A 24,873-nucleotide genomic window follows, 5' to 3' on the forward strand; every position below is an offset into this window, starting at 1 on the left:
ATCTCAAACACTGTGATGACTACATTCCAGTGTTTACTTGTTCACATTAAACTTGCTCCTACTGATGCTAAATTCCTTAAGGACATGGATGGGCTCTAATTTATCCTCTCATTTTTAGCAGTTAGAACAGTGCTTGGCCTGCAGTAAGCACCAACTAAGAATTTGTTATCCTTAAATAAAAAGTAGTATTTAAATTATGTAAGAGTCCTTCCTTATCTTTTTCAAGTTTCAAAAGATAAATATAACTTCTAAATTGACACGTGCATTAAGAAAGTTTTAATTAAAATACAATTTTCCAACAGAATATGGCTCTACTGTTGAGATATGGTTTTTAAAAATTCTCCTTACCTTTTCTAAACCTTTCATTATTTTGTACATTCTAATCATCTTTTCTCTTGGCTGGTATCTGTCTAGTCTGGAGAGCCCTACTTTTTCATGTCATCAGTCTCTTCCTTTGATCATTTTAGTTTCTCTTTTCTGTGTTTTTTCCCTCTGCCTTTCTGGAGAAGTATTGACAAAAACTCCACATAATTGTGGAACATAATTTTATTGTTTTGTTTTCGGCAACCCTCTTGATGATACCTAGGGTTTTTCCAGTGGGTGTAAGTGGAAAGGGAGGAAAACAGCAGCAAAGACATAACAAAGAGTCAATGTCATCAGGTCTGAACAAGGAAAAGATCCAGGTTACAACTAATCCTTCATTATATGTATATATAAACTATATATACATATAAACTACAAATACATATATATATACACATATAAACTATATAAATATAGTTACATAAATAACAGCTCAGATCATTTTCTCCTGAAGACACTGTCAGTCACAATCTACTCTTTGGGACAATAAGACCCCCAGGAGACACTTTGGGAGAATAAAATCATCCTCTATGGTATCTATCTCTAAAAGTAAAATCTCTTTGTAAAATCGTTGTAAACCTCGATATTTTTTAGCTGTCATTGCTTATAATTTTTGTGTTCACAGATAATACATTTTAATAGAAATAGGGAAAACAGGATGAGATGTTGTCTGGATCCTGATATTAAAGAAACATTCTTTAAAGTGTGTGGAATATCCTCAAGACAAGATGACAGCAAACACGTCCAGGCTCTACCAAAACACCTGGAGACAGGCCCAGCTATAGCAAAGAACTCAGGTGTGTTCAAGGTAGAACCTCGAATCTGGCCCTGTGTTTTCTAGGTAGTCTTTGTTATCAATAAGTAATGATTTGGTCTGTTCTATAGTATTCTTTTACAGTTCTATGTTGAACTTTATACCAGAATTCCATTTGATTTATGTTAAGTTCTCTTGGTGGTAAAAAATCTTTAAGACTATTTTAGGAAGCAAAATGTCCCCTTGAGTAGTTTTTCACTAACAATGAAAACTTCTAGGGTGAGAGATGACACTTCTAGTGTGACATAAAACTACCCACAAGGCAGGCGTGGGGTCTTGAGGCCAAACAAACATTTCCCTTTTCTACTACTAACTGGGAGATTTGAGAGTCATCTGCATTTTTGAAGCTTTCATCTTAATTTATAACTTTCTTTACATTTTCAGGGGCATATCCCTATATATTGTTGATTATATAAACAAACCAACAGTTCAATTCTTCATTTTGTGACCTCTAGAAAGGTTTTTAGCAGTATTCTTTTTTTAAAAAAAAAACTTGGTAATTTGTAATCTATATTTTACTCTATAGTAGATGCCAACTTTGATTTTTAAAGATATCTACAGCTATTAATTAAATTTTTAAACGGGACTATTATAAAACACTGAGCTTATACCTTTTTACTTGTCCCCATGAAGGGAGATATAACCTCCCTCAGAATATTCTGGACAGCTACAACAATAAAATATTAGTGGCAAATAATACCTTTGAGGGATGCATTAGGGTCAGCATTGCCTTGACAATATGCCTGGGAGCATTTTTTACACTTGTATCCAAATGGACAGCAGAGGGCACTGCTGCTAAGCAGGACAGAGACACAGAAAATCACCAGCTCACACTGGGCTCCCTGGGAATGCAAGCTCCTTTCTAAAATGAACCACTTTGATAAACTGGGAGATTGGGATTGACATATATACACTACTATATATATAACAGATAACTAATAAGGACCTACTATGTAGCACAGGGAACTCTACTCAATACTCTGTAATGACCTATACGGGATCTAAAAAAGAATGCATATATGTATAACTGATTCACTTTGCTGTACAGCAGAAATTAACACAACATTGTAAATCAACTATACTCCAATAAAAATCTTTTTTAAAATTAAGCACTCTAGGGCTTCCCTGGTGGCGCAGTCGTTGAGAGTCCGCCTGCCGATGCAGGGGACACGGGTTCGTGCCCCGGTCCGGGAAGATCCCACATGCCGCGGAGCGGCTGGGCCTGTGAGCCATGGCCGCTGAGCCTGCGCATCCGGAGCCTGTGCTCCGCAACGGGATAGGCCACAACAGTGAGAGGCCCGCGTACCGCAAGAAAACAAAACAAACAAAAAAAAAATTAAGCACTCTAACGCTCTAATTTGAGGCTGCATGAATAATAACTCATGAGAATCAATTTTTGAAAATTTTGCTCTGATTTTTAAGGAAAACGAGCAACTTGTCACAGAACCTCGTGTGTCACTCAAATCCTTCTTTCCAGGAAGGAGGTTTGCTCAAGTGAACTTCTACGGGTGGGGTACAGGACTTTTCCAGGTGGACACAGAAAATCAGGACACACAGCTGTTATAAACTTTGACCTTACCATTGAAGCCGTCCTGGTCCAGATCTCCCAAAGGGGCTATGGCACTGCCGAACCTTGCAAAGACCTCAAACCCATTCAGTTTGGTTGTCTGGAAGTCTCCCGAAGCTCTTTGCAGAGACACTGAGACCTGCCCCACCTCCTGGAGTTTGCCATCGGAACCACGATCCATGAAGAGAGGCGCTCCAATAAATACGTCTGCGTAACTAAAAAACATAATCTTTTTCACCAAAAGCAAGATCAAATTCCATGTGACTACTAATAATCATTTTCTTTCTTATTAAAACTCAAGTTTTCCTCTTTCTACAGCTCGTATAGCCACATTTGAAATGATCGTTTCTAATTCAAGCCTTCCTTCAGCTCTTTTAAGAAACTATGAGTAATTCATAAAGTTACTTTATTCCTTCATATTATAAAAGCTATTGAAAGAAATTATTAACAACATAAAGGTTTTCTAGTATTTGTGATTAAGGTTGCTTCAAATCGGTTCCTTAAATAGAAAGATTAGCAGGAAGGGGACAGAGAAACAGAAGAAAAAATGTTTAGTTTTAGTAAAGCGTTCATAAACACAGACGAAAACTGTTTCTGGAAACATTTTTTTAAACTTACTCATCCCCATTAATGTCAGTGGCAGCGACAGAAAATCCAAAATATGCAGCCATCTGGATAATAAGATGAAAATGAAATGTTTACATTTCATCCAACTAGCTTAGACAGTTAATATTTGTTGTATATTTATGAAATAGAAAGGGTTATTTTTTTCTCAGCATATAGTGCTTCAATCTAAATTCCTTCTTTCGTTTATCCTACCAAAACAATGACAATCAGTTAATGAGGCTTGCATACTCTCCTAGATTTACTGGCAAGACATAGCACATGTATATCATTTTGGTGTCTTCAGCACATGCCATTTAAGTCCAAATACAATCAAGCCTCCTTCCAAGGCCCCACCTACTGTCTCCCTTCCTCTCCACTTACCCAAAGCACACCAGACAAACACACTACCAGAAAGAGAGACAGTCACAAACAGACGTTTCAACTGAACCCAAGAAGTTATAAATGACGCCTATGCAGTAAAAATAATAATTATTAATAGGTCATAAATGGTTCTTCCTACGTGAAACCACTACAACTCTAAAGAAATTACTGTTCGGAAAGATAGAGACTGGAATTCATTTTTGTTTCACATCTCAATCAACTATGTGCCAGTGGTTTTGCTTTTGAATTACACACAGTACAAATGTACTTGGTTTTATCATGGGCTTGTTTTGCAGAGGGAGAAAGAATGTCCTCTCCCCACCACAGGAGACTGCTGGCCATCACAGACAGAGCAGCCTGGCTGGAAATACATGTGAAAAAGGAAAGTTCTAAAGAGACTCCGACATACAAAACTAGGAGAGGTGACAGATTAAAGACAAACTAAAATGAAGGATGAGTCAACAAACCAAAAAAACGTAAAGTTAGCAAAGCTTCCAAAATTTGATTAGCTGAGCTATCAGGAGGGAATGATATGGGAGATTAATATGTTAATCTATTTTGAATTTATACAGTGTAATTGAGAAAATGAAAAGTGCAATCTGTGTTCAATCACAAGGTAATAAAGTGCATTGTATTTGGGGTACCATGATGAAGTGCTGACTGGAATTTAACAGAATACTATTCTTGGGCCTTGGTCTCTCAGGGCATCAGGCCTGAAACTGTAAAGAAAGGATGGCATTTACTGAGACAAGTCCTGGCCTGGGTATTATCACTAAAATATTTTCCTTTGATTCTCACCACAACCCCATGAGCAAGTTACCAGTATCCCTATTTTTATACATGAGCCACCAGATTTACAGTGGGAAACACCCTGCCCAATGTAGTAGTGAGTAGTGAGAGCCCACGTCTGTCCTAATGGAAAGCCCGTGCTTTCCCCCACAAAAGAGCTGAGGAAGAACAGAGAAAGCATCAAGGATCAAGTACAACAAGAGCCAGAGACACACGTGGTCATCGGACAGGAGAAGCTGCTTGAGGTGAAGAAGTCACAACAGCACAAAGGGACAGCCACCCCTGCCACAAGCCTAATGGCTGTCAACTGCAGGTGTCAACCCTGACCACCACACAAACGGAAAGAGGTTACTGGGGACCTCGGGTCTAGTTTCCCATCCTATCAATCCTCTCACAAAGCCCAACAGAGTCAACTGAACAAGAAGTGGGCTTAAATCCCAGATCTGCAAACTAGGAGACGTTTTTTCTCCACCTATTGATTAATTTTTCCTTTATCATTACAGGCGTACCTCGGAGACATTGCAGGTTCAGTTCCAGACCACCACAACAAATCAAATAGCCTAATAAAGTGAGTCACACAAATATTTTGGTTTCCCATACATATAAAATTTACATTTACACTATACTATATAGTCTATTAAGTGTGCAATAGCATGATGTCTAAAAAAAACAATGTACATATCTTAATTTAAAAATACTTTATTGCTAAAAAATACTAACCATCATCTGACAACTCAGGGTTGCCACAAACCTTCAATTTGTAAAAAACGCAGAATCTATGAAGCATAATAAAACAAAACACAATAAAACAAGGTATGTCTGTACTAACTTACCACTTCAATCTTTGAGTCATACAATACAGAATATTATAAAACGCCTGTAATTGTAGAGAATGTCTAGTACTAAGTTTTAACTGAAGAATGTTTTATTTCTTGTAGCACAAATGAAGTTTACTTGTAATATCTATAGTAAACACATCTGGGCCATGCTTTGTTTTACATCTAATAAAATTAAAAGGCAGAGATCATTCTTTAAAAGATAATTTAATGTCATCAGCAAGGAAAAAGGAATTTTTTGGTTTTGTATGTGTGCAATTAGATTCTGCACTTCCTTTAAAAAAAAAAGCTATTAGGGCAATTACAAGTCTTTACTTAAACAAATCACTTTGGTTAAAACAAAGGAGAAATATTTAAAGCTTATTTTATATCTATAATATCAAATATTAAAGTTACTATATATTGAATATTAAACCATCAGAATATTACTAAGAAAAGTTTTAAAGACATTGGGAAGTGCTGGTGTTAAAATGTTAAGTGAGAAAAAAAATAAAACACAACACTTTAAAAGCATACCTGTTCACCAGTAAAATTGTGTAAGGAGGACATATTTTTCCCATCATAAATATAAACCTGTGCAGGAAAAACAAAAGCATATGAAATAGAGTAAAATATAAAACAACCCAGATATTTTTAGAAAACACCTTTTAACTTTCCTACCATTCCCAAAGTCCTTGCTGCTCTTGGAACTCCTGAAACAAAGTCTGAAAAGAAAAAACTTAATTACTCATTTTTAAGGCCAGTATTGGCAACTGCAGGAATAAGTGGTTATGTCAGAAAGCTTTAAGTATTATTTCAGTAGACAATGAATAAGAGATTTTAAAAACTTGGTACTCCATAATAAATGACCCCAGCATTTTTTAACCACAAAATCAAATCTTTAAGAAATATGGAAAGATTCTTGAGAACCTCAAATAAATGCATGTGTGCCCTCAAGGTATTCACAGTCTTGTGAAAGAGAAGAGACAAGAGCAAAGGGCTTAAGAATGAAGAAAAGCTAAACATACAGTAATGAAAGATAATTCAGAGCAAAGTGAAACAGGGTAGAGGTGGCAGTGGCACAGAAATGTGATCAAAATCAGGTAGAGCTTAGGATCCCCAGATTGAGCTCTGAAGATGAACAGAGAGAGGATGGGGTAACAGCCTTACTGACAGAGCTTGGAAGGTTACAAATTACGGGCCTGAAGAAAGAAGAAACTATTAAACTATGCCTCTCCAAGAGAACTGAATCTGCTGAAATCAAGAATGAAGGAGTTGAAGAAATAACTGAAGTGCTGGGGGCTGGAAAGGAGCAGACAAGAGGTCACTGAGGCCCTCAGCCCCCTTGGCTGCTAGAGAAAGTTTACCAGAGACCAAGCTCAATTTCAAAACTCTTTAATTGCTGAAATTTTTCTATGCCACTTGTTTCAAATGCTTAGCCTCATTTTTTTAAAGAGGATTAAATATAGTTCAAGTGCATCATACCATCTATGCCATCACCGTTGAAATCTCCGACGGCCACTGAGTAACCTAAAGGGGAACCAAAGGTAAGACACCATCAGGGCAGGACTGGTTATCTTCAGCGTACTTGCTGACTAAGCTTTCCTGGAAAATATCTTCAAGTAATTCCTTTAATTATGTAATATTTTGTCCTCTAGGAGTAATAGATTCATATGTATATGATAAATATATCTTAAAGAAAATAATGGAGTTAAATACTTAAACAGTATATCTCTGTTAGAAATATAAACCTGTTTTATCAACTTTACAAAGGAGTCAGTTAAAAACAGGGTAAATCTGCATCATAAAGAAGCGAAAACAGGTTTTCTCAATCAGCAAAATACTATTTCTGTCATATATTATTTGGTTTAATGAATATGAGAAATTTAAAGAGAGAGAACAAAAGTTAATAAATCCTAAACCAAAACTGTAGTTTAACATAGTGAATAAAAGTTCAGGAGTCAGACTGCCTGGGTTGGAATCTCAGAAAAGCAAGTTACAAGTGAGGGGCTTTAGGCAAATTATTTTGCCTCTCTGTGCCTGTTTCTTTATCTATAAAATGGGAGTAAAACATTAGGACACTTTCATAGACCTGTTGTGAGGACTAAATGAGTTAATACAAGTAAGCACTTAGAACAATGCCCAGGATGGGCCAAGCATATCTTAAAGGTTATCTATTATTATTATCATTGTGTTAATAATCATGCTCTTAAATTTCAGTTACTGACATACAATATAACCTAAGTATTCATAACAAATATGTTCCCTATATTTTAAGAAAATCTTAATCTATTTCACATAAAAGATTTTCCTACTGAAAGCAGCATATGTAAATACAGGACAAATCCACCATAACACCAGAAAATAAATCCATATTTTGATTTTACCTACCCAAGTAACTGTCATCAAAAATAGCTTGTGCAGTCCGAGTTGCTAACTGGTTATTATACTTGATGCTATAAACTTTGGGGTCATATTTAGATACAATTTCTGCTATTTGATCTGAAATGAGCTGACCTGAAATAAATACATAAAATAAATTATAATTTGAAATGTGTGGACCTGAAAAAAATATATAAAATAAATGACAAGTTTCTAATGGGAACTTTATGACACAGATGATGGATAGCACCTGCATGAAAGAAAATAGATTAGATATGTCTTTCTAATTATTAGCCTTAAATAACTCTTCTTCATAATACTAAATCTGATTATTTTTTAAGTCACAATTGTTTCTATTCAAGCTAGTACTTAAAATTAGTCTCTGCTAAAAAACAAAAATTTATAAATGCAGAATTAGTTTTAATTCACTAAAAAAAATCAATGTTAAATAAATGGAATCATAAAATCAAAGGTTGTTTCCAAACCAAATTTCAAGTTAGAACTTGAAAAACCTACTGAAATAATTACTTTTACCTTCATAATAATTTGTTAAACTGATTTTTTAACAAGTTATTTGGACACTTTTATGAAAGCAGCCTGAATGAGTGAGTTCACTTTTCTTCCCAACCTTAAGTTATTAAGTACACAAGAAATCCAGACAACTACATAAAAATCGACTGCCTCCCTGCCCCAAGAAAGGTTGTTTGATTTATCAAATGCCATCTCCATAACATATGAAAAATAATCTCTTCATTTCTGCTATTTCAGAAAGAAAATCATAATAGCTAAAGATATTAATCTTGTTCCAATTTTTCCAGTCACATAAGCTGAGTTTGTAGGGCAGAAACACTTTCTGTCTGGGTCACTACTTTACCCTCTGTGCCTAAACAGTACCAAACACATAGGAGGGATTCATTAAATATTTCTTGAATCAAAGAACACAGGAAAATTTATCATGTCTTTGGAATAAAACACCATTATCATTTTCTCTATTCTTACAGAGACAATTCTGAGATCTATAGAAAAATTCATCCTAATATCTTACCTATTCACAGTGAAACGTGCTGATTTTAATCTTATTAAAACAAAATATTCTCCATCCAGTCACTGAGTTTTCAGTTACATATTATATACCATTTATAATAAATCTCTAGTGAATATAATATTAATAGTATCTGTCCTAATTTATAATAAACAGGAATGCATACATTGTGCATGCTCAAGGTATTAAAAGAACAAGTCATTTAAACATGTTCACAGCTGTGTCTCTTAAAAAGGCAGAGTTAACAAAGAGTCCTGACTGAGAATCACAAAATCTATCTTTGGTTCCCTCACATGCTCATCAGACACTTCCCTCCCTTCCACTGAATGACATACCTAGCAGTAAAGAAGAAAAATAAATCCATGTTTTATAGCTAATTAGAAAGCATTAATATCTATTTTCTTACATAGAGTCAGAGCTGCTATTTTAATTTTTATTGTAAAACTGTAAAACTCAAGTGTAATTTTCCTAAATCATTTCATTTTCCAATAGAGGTACAATTCATAGAAATTCAAATTTTTCAGTTTTAGTATGTTTCTCATACTGATCCTCTTTGCCTGATTTTTCTTTTTCTCCTTTGCCATCCCTTCCAATTTTTCACTTATTCCCATTTCTCATTCCTTCTTATTTTCCTTCCATCCTGTTTTCCTTCAGCAAATCTCTTTTAGTTTCCCTTTCTATAAAGCAAAAGCACGGGTTTTCCTACAAGGAAGCAAGTAAAGAAAGCAGAGTGCAGAATACAGAAGTAAAATTCAGAATCAGAAAGTACTTGCAAATCAATATAGTCATAGATTTTCCAGTTCTTCCAAATATTGACAATGCTTGAATAACAGAATCTGGTAAATGGCACTTTTTAGCAGAAAATAAACATGTGACTATATTGACTAAATAAATGTGTCTCTAATGATAAATGAATCATAAGCTAAGAAAATAAGCAGATATAGTTACCTATTTTCAAACTGTCAGAAAATAATGATCTGTTATACATTTGTTCAAATGGTAATTTTATTAGTCCTCAGAAAATGACTAAAGAATGTAGTGTTTTATCTTTACATCAATCGTCAATGCCAGTTTAATATATTCTTTTGAAACTTAATAAGATCCTCTATTTAAAAAACTCCCCAAACACAAAGAAATCATTCTTGATGTCAGCGATTAATGAGAAAATAACCATTTAAATATTTTAATGTGCAAATTCAAATGAAGTTTAAAACCATGAGCTTTTGGAAGGCCACAATTTACCTATTACAAATCAGTTCCACACACTTTCTAATGCTTAATTACATCATTTCCTCTGAAGTACAGAGATGAAAAAGTACATATCATAAACAATAAAAATAAATTATTTTATTAATTTACTTTATAATTTACTTTTAAAATATTCAGTTTATTTTCTACTAGGAATATATATAATATACGTTATATATTATGTTATATATTTATATATTTTACATACACCTTATATGATGTTATAGTCCTTTTTAAAAAAAATTGTACACAATTTTTATACAATTTATACAAAGATAGCGATTATACATTTAAATTTTATTTTTCCATTTCTTTGTTTAAAATAATTTGAAAGGTCTCATAGGCACATGATAAGCCAGATGAGTCTGAAACACAGTCATTATTGGGTAGTTTTTGAAAGATTAACCTACCTTGCCAATAAAAGCTACCAGGACCACCAAGAAGTACTCTGTCAGCCTAGATTAAATCAAACAAAAAGATACATATTTTAAAACAGGTAGCTTTAAAAATGGAGAGCAATGTAATAAACATAAAAGCTACATATACAAGTATATATGTATATATGACATATATATGCAAATATTATATGCATATATTAAACATGTATATATTAAAGCAAACAAAATCATAAGTCTTAAACTCATCTAATTCAGTAATTTTCACTATACTTTTTCTAAAACACAATGCAATAAATATCAAAAAGGAAACTTATAATATATTCACTTAATATGTGAAAATATACAAACATATATATACATATAGATGCGTAGATCTTGGCTGCTTCACACACGTGGTATGACGTGCCATCAGCATAGTATTATTGGTTACAGTAAGAAAAAAGTCACTCCTTAATTCTGTATATTACCTTTGTGACTACATAGGCAAATTTCCTTTCTAATAATCATTAAAAATTTTTCAGCTAAAGGAAAAATTTTAGTGTCTTGCATATCTAAACAAGAGTGAGGTTAGAGGGTAAATTTTTCAGGGTATATTATATATACAAATTATACCTGACTAGCATTTCTTACATCTGTAACAAATTATAAGTATCTAATTCAAGGTAGTGTTTGAACATAGTATTTTTAAAATTTCCTCTTGCTGGAGGTTAAGAGAAAATTTTTCTCTCTCCAAATGGACATATAGCCTTTCAAGCTTTCAACAACCTCTGGCCATGGCTATGTAAAAGATATTTCTAAGTTGTCTGCTTTAAAATGACACCATTTTTCAGAAATGAGTTGAAGAAAGCAAACAGTTAATATAGCAATGACTGTTCATAGTATGGGAATATTTCTGGGGTTATAGTTGTACTGGCATAAGTACAGAAAATAAGGACACTTTTTGCTTTAATACAACACCTATTTGAAAACACATCATATGAGTTGAAACCTAATATGCATTAATATACTTTATCTCTCTTTGTTTTGCTTCCTTAAATTTTAAATTATAAGTAATTATGAATAAGTTTTGAATTATGAATTTCAAATTGAGTGAATTAAAATCAATTACTTAATAAGGAGAGTCAACTATAATTACCAGTATCTAATCTAGAAAAAAAATTTTAATACAGATAAAATACAAATTAAAAAAAATAAGAAAATGCTTTATTAGTTTTTCTGAATCATGATTATAGTTTCTGTTGTTTTAATAAATTTAAGGCACTTCTGTTTGCATTTTCTAAGAAAGCCATATTAAGCTTTCTAAGGAAGTTCTACTTTTAACCAAGCAATGTATTTTTGAGACTTCTCTAGGAGTAATTAATAGTCTCAATTTGATATTCAAAATGTTCATATATCCCACAAAAAAAAAACCCACACACAAAAGAAAATTACATAGAGAAGTACTTAAGAAAAATTTCCTTTGAAAATATAAATGGAATTCTTATTTTTAAAAAATAGCTTAAAAACTATCAACTCTAGAGAGCACATCAGCTTAGCTAAAAATACATAGAGCCCTGTATATGAGATTTCTTACAATAATTAAATTGCTTCAACTTTACTTGTTGCCTTAGGCACATAATAGATGGTAAATAAGCATGTTTTTCAACTTTTATGTAACTAAACTCTGATTTTGTAAGAAAGCTCCCATTGCTAGCTTTTACAAAAACTCAATTTCAGTCAAAAATAGAAAGGTTTAATAGTCTATCAATTTATCCAACTGGAAATTGTAATATTAATATTAAGTCATAACAGCTATCTATCTTCTACTCAGGAGATTTTCTACTGTCCTTCATTCCATTTTGATGTCTATTTCAAACAAGCAATGTCTCCTAGGGAGAGAATAATATAAAGCAACGGATATCAAAATGCATGGGTCATTTTTATTAGCTGTTTTCATAAAACAGGTAATAGTTACAGAGAATCTGAAGTATTAACCAGTTAATTTTTAACCATGGCTTAGATAATAAGGTAGATCTGAATCTCACTCAGTCTTAAATGAGAACTTACTTTAGTAAAATCAATGCTGAATCCTCCTTGACAAAATCCCTGTCCATCAGCATCAATATTTTCTAAAATAAAAAGATTGGAAATATACACAAACCCCAAAACAAACAACACAAAACAAAACATGAGAAAAATCTGATATCACTCTAACTGTAAGATAATGTACTAGTCTCTGAGAGTGTTCATTCACTCAGGCACTTAATGAGTTATTAACACATTCTAAACAAGTTAGTATGGGGCTTCCCTGGTGACGCAGTTTTTGGGAGTCCGTCTGCCGATGCAGGGGACACGGGTTTGTGCCCCGGTCCGGGAGGATCCCACATGCCGCAGAGCGGCTGGACCCGTGAGCCATGGCCGCTGAGCCTGCGCGTCTGGAGCCTGTGCTCCGCAACGGGAGAGGCCACGGTGGTGAGAGGCCCGCATACCACACACACACAAAAAAAGTTAGTATGCATGTTTACCAGCACCCATTAATCAGAAATGGCAACAGAGAGAGATGAAAGTACCTGGACCAGTCAGCAGGGGACAGAAAGATCACCTAAGACGGTGGATTTCAAACTTTTTATTTTTAACCACAACCCACAAGATTATAGTTTATATCATAGCCCACACAACCCAACATACACACATTATATTTCATTCCATTTTTTAAAAATTACTGGTTATGACTCATACTTTGATTTCATAAAACAATGATGAGTTGTAATCTTTGAGTTAAAAACTCCAATCTGAAATTTCTATTTCTTACTATTATTCTCCTACAGTTGTTAGGTCTTCACTAAGTTATTATGAATACTTAAAGGAGATACCTACATTCCTGATACATTTCCTATATATACACTTATATCCAACAACAACAACAAACCTGAAAAAAAGTAGTTCAGAATCTGGGGAGATGGCCAGACCCTAATTTAATATTCTGCAATGAGCAAAATACGAAAACTACTCCTACTCTCACAACACATTTAGAAAGTCAACTTTTTTAAACATGACACTTTTAAGTATTCTCCAAATGATAATAGACTCAACTGTTTTACTCCTTTATACTCAATTATTAAATTGGCCAATAATAATTAACTCTAATTAATAATAAATTAACTCTAATCATGAGTAATACTGTACCTAGAAGTAACAGTGAGCCTGAAAACTCTTCCTTGTTTTATTTTGAGGATAATAAGCAACAATGAAAAACAGCTGCTCTTCAGTCATCAAGGAATTCTTGTAGTCAATGTCACAATATCTAAATAATTTTGCTATAGTATTCCTGTATTTACCACCCAAATACAGGAACCAAAAATATCTACTTTCAGTCATGAGGACAACTTGCAAGAATTTTTGTCAAATACTCCCATCTAAAAGTTTGAACCCATTTTAAAACCTGGGAACTGCCCCAAGATTACACACTTAATATCTAAATTTAGAATTTTTTTTAGAAAATAGCCTCAAGAGTATAATGCTACCCCAATGTAAATTTTTCTAACCAAGAGGCAATGGGAAAATGCAGTGCTGGGGCTTCCAGTGTCTAGTGAATCATACTAAGGAATTCTGCTCTGACCTGAAGTCAGCCGTTTATTTCCTTTATTCAAGTTGCATCTGGGGAACTATTTCAAGCTATTTATAAAGACATCCTTTTTTGATTATCATACTGTACAATTATCTACTTTATTTGGTTTCCCAGAACATCCAGCTAGAAACATAACCGTCCTTTAAAATTTTAACAGGTACCTATTAAACAGTGCGAATGTAAAGAATTTTATGTTGACTATAATCTATTTCAGTGAAGGCTTTTGTTTTTATTTCTATGGACAATTAATATTTCTGCTATTTGTTAAGCCTGACAATATTATAAATAATGTTATTGGTTATGATAGTAAGAGCAGCTAATGTTTATCAAGCCCTTAATTTCTCTGAGCCCAGTACCGTACTAAAGCATTTAAAATCTTTTAAAATCTATACAGCAATTCTATGAGAGATACTATTATTAGTCACAATTTACATATAAGAAAACTGAGGCTCACAGAAATTAAGGAACTTGACTATGGTAAACCACCTAGTAAATAAAAGAGCATGGATCTGAGGTGAGGAGTGTCTACACCACTAGGCTGCACTATCTCAAGCCAGCAGTGCATTTATAATTCCCTAAGCAACCATCAAGGGGAAGAAAAAACAAACTAGAAATCACAACTGAGAAAAATCTATATGCAAATAACATTATCATCAGAAAGTAGACAGAAAGAACAAAGACTCAGTCTGAGCATGGAGATGAAAGAGTATTTAAATCATATGATTTGTGGTTCAGGCACTTTTAGAACAGAAAGACATTTAGCCTATTGTATAATGCCAAGAATGGTCATAGATACAGTAATGAGAAGCCAAAAGCAAACATAATCAGTAATAAGGTAAACTTTTATAGAGTGACGTTCCACAGATCCATATAGGTCACATTAAAAACAAAAGCATGAAAAAAAAAAAAAAAAAAACCAAAAGCATGAGGTGGATGGACCCAGAGTCTGTCATACAGAGTGAAGTAAGTCAGAAAGAGAAAAACAAATACCGTATGCTAACACATATATATGGAATCTAAAAAAAAAAAATTGGTTATGAAGAACCTAGGGGCAGGACAGGAATTAAGACACAGACGTAGAGAATGGGCTTGAGGACACGGGGAGGGTTAAGGGTAAGCTGAGACGAAATGAGAGAGTGGCATGGACTTATATATACTACTAAATGTAAAATAGATAGCTAGTGGGAAGCAGCTGCATAGCACAGGAAGATCAGCTCAGTGCTCTGTGACCACCTAGAGCGATTGGGAGGGTGGGAGGGAGACGCAAGAGGGAGGAGATATGGGGATATATGTATATGTATATGTATAGCTGATTCATTTTGTTATAAAGCAGAACCTAACACACCATTGTAAAGCAATTATACTCCAATAAAGGTGTTAAAAAAAAGAAAGCAAACAACAAACAAATGAACAAACAACAAAACCCACAAACTACCACCACCAAAACAAGAAGTTGGCAATGTAGCCCTACAAAACTGGCAGCCTCGTGTAAAATCAGCCATTGGGTTACACAATTTATTGAAGTATGAAAAAGACATAAAATACAAAAACTGCATCTCTGAAGTCTTTTGCCTAAATCAGCGTTTTACCAGTGATGAATCACCCATGACTATAGATATACAGGTTGTTGGCAGATTGCAAGAATATAACCCAAGTTCTGAGATTCCCACTCTTGAGCGTTCTTCTCTGGGCAGGTTGCCCCTTGCACTGTGGGCTGCAGGTAGCTTAATACTTCAAAGGTTGAGCCCTAAAGTACATACAATGATCAAGAGATATTGAAAGCCAGCTTATTAAGAAGAAAGGCATTCACTTTGATATTTTTAAGATTGTTCTCTCTGCTTTTTCTAATATTTGAGGTATTACTATTGAGATCGGGGATCAGCAAACATCTTCTGTAAAGGGCCAGATAATAAATGTTTTAGGCTTAGGGGCTATACAGTCTCTGTGGCAAGGACTCAACTCTCCCTTTATAGATAACATGTAAACAAATGGGTGTGGCTATGTTCCAATAAAACTTTATTTACAAAAACAGACTCACAAGCCATAGTTTGCTGATCTGATTTGGATGTTAAATACTTCAGAAAATAAGGTTAAAATGTCTGTGCTTAAACCAAATAAGTGAAAGCATTATGAGCAGCTACATCACGCAGTCTTAATCCTTTAAATACATGTTAAGAAGAGAACTGGTCGTTACTGAAGAGGCATAATGATGAAAAATACTAGCTGAACATGGCAGTATATCCTCAAGGGATCATCGTTAGAATGCTTGTTTTCAGAAGGGTTCTTGTCCTCTTACATCAGGAATTATCCAAACCTGCACTTTTTTTTTTTAAGTGTTTCCCTTGTAATGTTTAGCAATTTTCATGACATGTGAATAGTATTCTAAGCTGTTAAATGGTAGAATGGGAGCTGCCTTGTCCTGTGACTATTATTTTTTTTTAAATAAATAAATTTATTTATTTATTTTTGTCTGTGTTGGGTCTTCGTTTCTGTGCGAGGGCTTTCTCTAGTTGCGGCGAGCGGGGGCCAGTCTTCATCGCGGTGCGCGGGCCTCTCACTATCTCGGCCTCTCTTGTTGCGGAGCACAGGCTCCAGACGCGCAGGCTCAGTAGTTGTGGCTCAAGGGCCCAGTTGCTCCGCGGCATGTGGGATCTTCCCAGACCAGGGCTCGAACCCGTGTCCCCTGCATTGGCAGGCAGATTCTCAACCACTGCACCACCAGGGAAGCCCCAAACCTGCACTTTTGAAAGCAGTATTCTCTGTAGAAAAGTTGTGCTTAATACAGAGGAAATAGAAATGGAATACATTTTCTATTGTTAGTAATACAGGGAAAAGATTCCTTTGGAATAAGACAGACCTGGGTTAAAATCCTCATTAGATCACTCACTACCATAAGATGTAGGAAAAAAATGACTTCAACTGTCTGAATCTCAGTTCCCACATGTATCAGAAAAGAATAAAGGTGATTTTACAGGTGTGTCCATCACATAAACAATAGGTTACAAGCCTGGCACACAAGGGTTAGCTCATCCTTCAGAGCTACGAAATTATCTTCTCACCATAGGAACATTTTTGCAATACAGAAATTAAAAACACAAATTTAGTCCTCACATTTTCCACATGCCACCAAAGACAACAGTACTATGACCAAAACACCAATAGAAGGTGGTGTAGTCAGACACTGAGGATACATCTGCCCACCTCCTCCATTCTCGCAGGGTGTGCTTTCTGACCTACTCTAATAAAGTGGTTATGGGTATGTATCATTCTTTTCATGTTTACCTCCCACTTACAACAAGTAGGGCCAGGGCAGTGGGCTAACAAATAAGTGTTTCATGAAATCATTTTGCAATTTCTCAGAGGTTCAACTGCTTAGAATTTTGAAGACTAAATAGATACTTTGGTGTCACAAGTTACCTAACATGGAAAAAAAGTCTAGCAATAAGAGTCTTACATGTTGTACTTTTGTTATTAATTCTCTTTACTACACTACTTGGTGACCAGTGGAACAGAAAAAGTAATGGCCTAAAAAGTGGTCCAGGTATAAACACCACACTGCATTTCAAGAAGCTATTTTTATGTTTCTGATATAAAGAGGATCTGGAGTGGTGGCCAATTCAACAATAGTGGAGAAGCAAAAGGACTGCAACCTCCAAGAAGGAAAAAGTATACAGAGTTTGGAAAAGCATAATCAGAATTACAAGTGCTCAAAATCATCTTTAGCCACAATATAAATTTCATTGGAAATTTCAAATAATATTAGAGAACAGGGTGAGATCTTTTAGATCAAGAGGAGTGAGCTTAGTCGACAGACTGACAAAGAGACTGATTAAAAGCAAGGAAATTCAGACTCCGGCTCCTGACCCCAATGTTTCACCTTCTTATAAAAACTCTGGCTCCTTATGACAATTATTTTTTACTTTTAACATCATTATTAATATAGAGCTGCAGTTCTCAAATTTTGGTATCCATCAGAATTACCTTGTAGAGTCTGTTAAAAATGAAGGTGGCTAGGCCTGACCCAGACCTGCTGAATCAGAATCGTTAGCTGTGGGGTCTGCATCTCTGTTAGAGAAGCTCAAGGGAGCACCTTTTGACTAATAGTGACTAAAAATGCAGATTTCCAAAATCAAATATTAATTATTACTGACCAAGGAAGATGAAAACTAGTTCTTAGGGAGAAAGATAACCTGTTGACTGCATATTCTAAATTTCTTTACATTAATAAAATTGCCTTCATTTTGCTGTCATCAAACAGCACGGTATGTCTATAAATTTTAACACACACACACACACACACACACACACACACACTTTTTTAACAGCCTAGGCTTCCCAAACCTCTTTGTAAAAGCTGGTCAATTTCCTATACATACTTGATCTGCATGGAGCATACTCAACAGTCTTTGTACCATCCTGAAGAAAGCATGTTCCAACAGGCTCTCTCTCCTGTTTCATTTCAGTCCTCCAGTGGTACAGTGGGGCACAGGCCTGAAATCAAAGGGGGTAGTCCACACATAAAAATTCTCTGAAAAAAATTAGTGTTTCATATAATCTATACTACCTCAGATTACAATATACCTTTATAAGCATTTATAAAAATTAATCAAACCTATCCTTTACCTTAAATTCCTTATCAGAGTAGTGGATAAAGATTTTTAAAGTACTCTTCTCATATGCTTCTAAAGGCCATATTTGGAGTCTAGGTATTTTTTTTTTCAAAATAGCAAAATCATTATTTTGAGTAGCACCTTTCTTGACGTTAGGTGCTAAACTGAAGGGCACAGACCAAATGAATATTTAACTAAATAACACTTTCACGTGTGTAGAATATACCCCTAAGTTATAAAGCAAATAATTTATCAAGTAAGAAGAGAGTAAAAGAATTTGCAGTGCTTATTTTATTTACTTTCCAAATAAACTATGACCTTTTTGCTTTCAGATTTATAGACTTCAACACCATGTAAAAGTGGTAGAATGCATGTTTTTTAACAGCATAGTAATCTACCAAAGTATAACAATTTAATTTGCTGGAAAAAATTCAATGAATTTTCTATAATATCCTTTGAAGCAAAACATTTTAATACAAACACTACAGATAACACTGGGCTATTTTATATTTACCCTAAAAACTTAAAGTAAGAAATCACTGCCACTTCTCTCCATGCACCTGATGTTCCAGAGTGGAGTATTTGCCACTTCTGCATATTTTTGCTTCTTTGTACCTCCTTCTGCCTAGAATGCCACCATTCTCAACCTCTCCTTTCACCTCCAATTGCTAAAATTTGACACATCCTTTGAAGCTCTGCCGAAATTTCACTTCCTAAACAAATCCTTCCCTCATGCCCCACAATCTGATGGAAAAAAGAAGAAAATAATAAATACTATGCAAGTAGTTAAAATAGGGAAGGGCTCTCTGAGGAAATGAAAGTAGAGCTGAAATCAGAATGAGAAGGAGCCAGCCCAAGTGAAAAGCAGTAAGATGAGCATAAGATAGGCAGAGGGACAAACACTAAGGATCTAACTGAAATGACTTGGTATGGAAGGAATAAAAAGACTAGTATAGCTACACATGTGAGGTGGAGTGAGATGATACCAAAGAGTCAGCAGCTGGTGACTGGATTACGCAGATGCTTATAAAAACCAGGATGAGCATGAGATTTTTTACCCTGAGAGGGATGAAAAGCTGCTTGACTGTTTGAATCAGGCAGGTGAAATGCTCTGGTTCACTCTGGTCCTTCTATAAAGAATGGGTTGTAGCTGGGGCAAGAGAGGAAGCAGAGGGATGAGAACAGCCACTGCACTGACCCAGGTGAGGAACGACGGTGGCTTGGTACAGGGTAGAAATAGTGGAGATGATGATTTACTGAGGGCCGTGGGATATATTCCGGAAGCTGGAGACAGAACTGACAGGGCTTGCTGGTGGATGGGGTAGAGAGTCCTGCCTCTAAGATGGGGAAGTTTATATGGAAATACTTATTTTTGTGGTTTTTCCTTTATGATGGAGGGTAACAGTTCCATTTTGGTCCACATTCATTTTGAATAATATATGAGATATACAAATGAAAATGTCAAATTGGTAGTTTGGAAATACAACTTCTAAAGATCCAAGGAGAATTAAGAGCTAGAGCTATAGATTTGGGGATTATGATATATAGATTGTATTCAGAGCCACAGGATAGGATAGGAGCAGCTAGGTAAAAGGTGTAGTTGAAGAAGACAAGGGCCCAGAACAAAGCTCAGAGACACCTCAACATTTAGAAGCTGAGCTGAAGTAGAGCTATTAAGGGAGATGGCAAAAGAGCGACCAGCGGTAAAGGGGAAAACCAGAAAAGTACAGAGTCCCAGGAGCCAAGGAAATAAAAGTATTTCAAAAAGCATGGGTCAAATGACCTTGTTGAATGGTTTTGAGGGGGCAAGAAAAGTATTCTTGACCTGCAAGTCAAGGATGACCTTGCCCATGCCTACCTGAGCCTGACAGGAGGGGTTGGGAAGAGGATGGGAAGTGAGGAAGTGGAGATGGTTACTATAGAAACCACTTTCAACAAGTCTTTGAAAAGGGGAGCAAAGGAAGGGGACTGTAGCAGAGGGGACGATGAGGCAAAGGCAGGGGTGTTTTATTCGTAAGGAGAGGAGGTACTAGGGCATTTGATTAATCAACGGCACACTATTCCTAAACCTGGCTGGATAGAAACAAACTGATGGGAACCATCGAGTAGGGCAAAAAAAATGAACAATGTAGGAATGAAGGTGAAAGTAGCAAAAGCCAAGTCTGTGAAGGGTGAGAGAGAGGGTATCCTTAGAAGGGGTGGCCTTTGATCAGAGCTAAGTGATCTGATTAAACTCTCTGCCCTTTAGCACACTGAATTTTACTATCAGCTTTCAAGCATAAAACTTCCTGTGTTCCCACATAAATTGACTAAAGTTAACTTATTAAATATCTAAAACACTTACCAAAATTTTATCCTGTTTTGACCTCACAGATGCTCCAAACCACTGATGAGACTTAAACTCCAACGGATCATCCTTGGCATAATCTCTATTGCCTAAAATAAAATTAAATTAAGTTAAAAAATAATTTAAAAAAAAAACTGTGAGGGGTGAGAAACAAAATATTCTTACTTAGTATAACATAGTTTCTTTCAATCCAACCAGGTTTATGACTAGTGTGCCTTTGATTAATCAAATAGTACACTGGCTATTTATCTCATATACTTTACACACGTTGGGGATTTTCAACTAATTAGAAAAAATAAAACACAGGATGACTTAGAAGTGTCTCAGATTTGTTATTAATCCTACCAATTATCACAATGCAGATTTGTTATTAATCCTACCAATTATCATAATGCAGAAGTGAAAAAGTAACAGCATGTGAAATTTTCCAGTTGCTAAATTGTAAGAAAATTAACTATTAAACAAACACTTATGATTACCGTCTGTACTCCCAGAACTTCTTTCTGTGGCATGAAGATATTTACAAAAATAGAAGGCTATGAAACACCTTTATAGAACACTAGCTAACACTGAGTCAAAGACTAAAGACTTAGTAAAACACTTAGCTAACACTACAGTAACACTTAGTAAAAGACTAAGATCTTACCAATGACATTATAATGTGAGTCAGAATCCAGAACACATGATTTGGCTGGTTGGAAAAAGAATTCGATTTGGCACACTACATGCAAACACTTATTTTTCAGCCTACATTATTGAGGAAATTATTCCTGATATAACAGGCACTCATGTAAAGCACTGTAGATTTAAAAAGATAAAGATAAAAATCTTTTCCATGAGAAAGCTCTTGATCTGGTCAATGAAAAAATTACAGAAATATATGCATAAAGTATTTGGGGAAGGAGAGACTGTTTTTAAAGTCCAGTCTGTTCCTCTTAAAATCTGTTTATAATAATCATTCCTTATAAACATATATTTCAATAACTGTATTGGACAAATACATCAGACAAGTGTCAATTTTAAGAATGCCAGCCAACATGTTAATATCATCAAAAGGTTTGGTTAAATCTACTCCCTAAACCCCACCAATCTAAGGTAGAGCTTATGGTTATTCAATTCCATTCTGAGGACTTAAGACCAATTGAAGAGTTATACATAATTAATGATCATTTCAATAATGCCAGATGTCATCTAGGCAAGGTGTTAACATATTAGTTGTACTATTCTTTGAACATTTTCATTGTTTTGCAAAAAAATTTTAATGTGTCAATTTCCAAAGTCCTCTATCTGTAGTCTAAACACCACTCACTGTTTTTTGTCAGTGGTCACAAAGGCACCATTTACTAGTAAAGGGAGGGAGGAAGGAGGAACAAACTAGCTAGTACATGCCTTTTACCATATGAATCAAAGTTTCCCAACAGTAGCTGGCTTGCCTTTGAAGCCTATGTTCACATGCCGACCTCACACATCAGTGACCTATAGATCACCTAACAGTTCACGTGCTCCCTTACATTTCCCATTCTCCCATAGTTAGGTTAAAGCCGCATAACTCATTTTTATCAATAAAATGAGTTCTGCTAAGAGCAGAAGTGGCATGTGTCCCTTCCAATTCAAGTCAGTTAAGAGTGGATATGAGTTCAGTAGTCATCAAGGAAATGCAAATCAAAACCACAATCAGATATCATCTCATATCAATTAAGGCGGCTATTATCAGAAGATGTGGAGAAAAGGGAACCCTGATACACTGTTGGCTGGTAATGTAAATTGGTGCAGCCATTATGGAAAACAGTAGGGAGGCTACTCAAGAAATTACAGACAGAACTATTGTATGATCCAGCAATCCCACTCCAGGTATATATCTGAAGGAAATGATACCACTATCTTGAAGAGACCTCTGTACTCCCATGTTCACTGAAGCATTATTCACAATAGTCAAGGTGTGAAGCAACCTAAATGTCTATGGTCAAGTGAATGAAAAAAAGAAAATGTGGTATATAATTAAAATGGAATATTATTCAACCTTAAGAGAAGAAATCCTACCATGTGCACCAACATGGATGGACCTAGAAGACATTATGATAAGTGAAATAAGCCAGACACAGAAAGACAAACACTTCATTATATCACTTATATGTGAAATCTCAAATTGTCATTTCATTTTAAAAAACAAAATAAAACAAAAACAGTGGATAGGTGTTCTCCATGTTTTCTTTCTCCCAGCCATGAGGTTGAAAGAATAGATGGTGTGGAATCCCTTAATGGAAGCAGCCTCAGTCCAAGTTTCTAAACCACCAAGAATAGCCAAATGACCTACACAAGATGATGACATGAGCAAGAAATTATCCTTTTTTAAGTGATTGAGATCTGGGATTTGTTTGTATATTACAAAACAAAACCAAACCATGTTGCTACTGCAGTATAGCCTAGCACAGTTTGAGTAATATATGTTCTAAAAACAAAATGCTATATCCAAAATGGACTAACCTACAACTACAAAGAAGCTCAGCCCTTGGAAGAATTGGATTCAATTAATAGTTTTTTCAAGGATTTTAGCCATAAAATATATGCTTACAAGTTATTTAATAGAATTTAAAAAAAATTCCACTGCAAGCTGTGTTCTCTCACTGTATTACTGGATTTCTATTCTATTCTTTTCTACAAAGGAAATAAAGGCATTTTCCCCCCTTACATTAATGAAGCAGGAGAAATACAGTATGACAGTGAAACAGTCGGTGCTTGGAGGGATTCACTTCTATTCATTGTCCCTTGAGACCATAAGCATCATGATAAACTCAGGTAAGCTTAGCCTGAGGGAACTGACTTTATGATCTAATGTATCTGAACAAAAAGTACAGCATTATCACAACTGCTACCTCCTGCTTCTGCTTTCATTTAAAACAGCCTTTTCAGCAAGACCCTAAAGATGTTAAAGCAGAAGCAAAACTTTTCTATATTAGAGGAAATCTTCCATGAACGAAAGTACCATATTAGAGAGGTGGTACTCAAATTAATTTAAGACTCCATGTATTTCCTCACACTCTAAAACTTCGATTCAGAAAAAAAAGAGAGAGATGTAGGGACTTCCCTGGTGGCGCAGTGGTTAAGAATCCACCTGCCAATGCAGGGGACACGGGTTCGATCCCTGGTCTGGGAAGATCCCACATGCCATGGAGCAACTAAGCCCATACGCCACAACTACTGAGCCTGTGCTCTAGAGCCCACGTGCCGCAACTACTGAGCCCTCATGCTGCAACTACTGAAGCCCACGCACCTGGAGCCCGTGCTCCACAACAAGGGAAGCCACCACAGTGAGAAGCCCATGCACCACAACGAAGAGTAGCCCCCGCTTGCCGCAACTAGAGAAAGCCCGTGCACAGCAACGAAGACGCAACACAGCCAAAAATAAATAAATAAATAAATTTATTTGTTTAAAAAAAAAAAAAAAGACATGCAGACCCAACATCACTATATTCTTGCCAATACAATATTCCTGCCTACAAGACACCTGGTAAAGTTTCCTCAAAAATGTCAATGTCATGAAAGACAAAAAAAGTAAGATTCACGATTAAAAGAGAACAATCTATGGCAACCCAATGCAAGATGTGATCCTTGATTGAATCTTGTGTCTGAAGAAATTTTTCAAGTTACAATGGACTTTATTACATAACAGTATTGTAATAATGACATATTTCTAGTATGTGATGATGATGACAGTACTGTGGTTATATAAGGGGAAGTCCCAGTTATGAGGAACTGCCTGCTGAAGTGTTTTGAGGTAAAGTTTCACAATGTCTGCAAGAATACTTGAATCTAGGTGAAGGGTATATTGTTCATTGTATTACAGTTTCAAATTTTCTGTAAGTTTAAAATTTTTCAAAATAAAAGTACAGCAGTTAGCAAGTAC

General features: G+C 35.3%; 1 protein-coding gene across 3 annotated transcripts in view; it reads right to left on the reverse strand.

The window, feature by feature from the left end:
- Positions 1-24,873, reverse strand: part of ITGAV (integrin subunit alpha V) — a 93,951-nt gene that overhangs the window by 39,177 nt on the left and 29,901 nt on the right. For all 3 annotated transcript variants that reach the window (XM_060152484.1, XM_060152487.1, XM_060152486.1), the window contains exons 3-12: positions 20,967-21,058; positions 18,389-18,503; positions 12,452-12,513; positions 10,418-10,463; positions 7,727-7,852; positions 6,821-6,865; positions 6,017-6,060; positions 5,873-5,929; positions 3,363-3,415; positions 2,757-2,959 (exon numbers count right to left, since the gene is read on the reverse strand). In XM_060152484.1, the coding sequence (XP_060008467.1) occupies positions 2,757-2,959; positions 3,363-3,415; positions 5,873-5,929; positions 6,017-6,060; positions 6,821-6,865; positions 7,727-7,852; positions 10,418-10,463; positions 12,452-12,513; positions 18,389-18,503; positions 20,967-21,058 (843 nt within the window). The remainder of the gene's footprint in view (positions 1-2,756; positions 2,960-3,362; positions 3,416-5,872; positions 5,930-6,016; positions 6,061-6,820; positions 6,866-7,726; positions 7,853-10,417; positions 10,464-12,451; positions 12,514-18,388; positions 18,504-20,966; positions 21,059-24,873) is intronic.

The sequence above is a fragment of the Lagenorhynchus albirostris genome, chromosome 6 (assembly GCF_949774975.1).
Source record: "Lagenorhynchus albirostris chromosome 6, mLagAlb1.1, whole genome shotgun sequence".
Lineage (NCBI taxonomy): Eukaryota > Metazoa > Chordata > Mammalia > Artiodactyla > Delphinidae > Lagenorhynchus > Lagenorhynchus albirostris.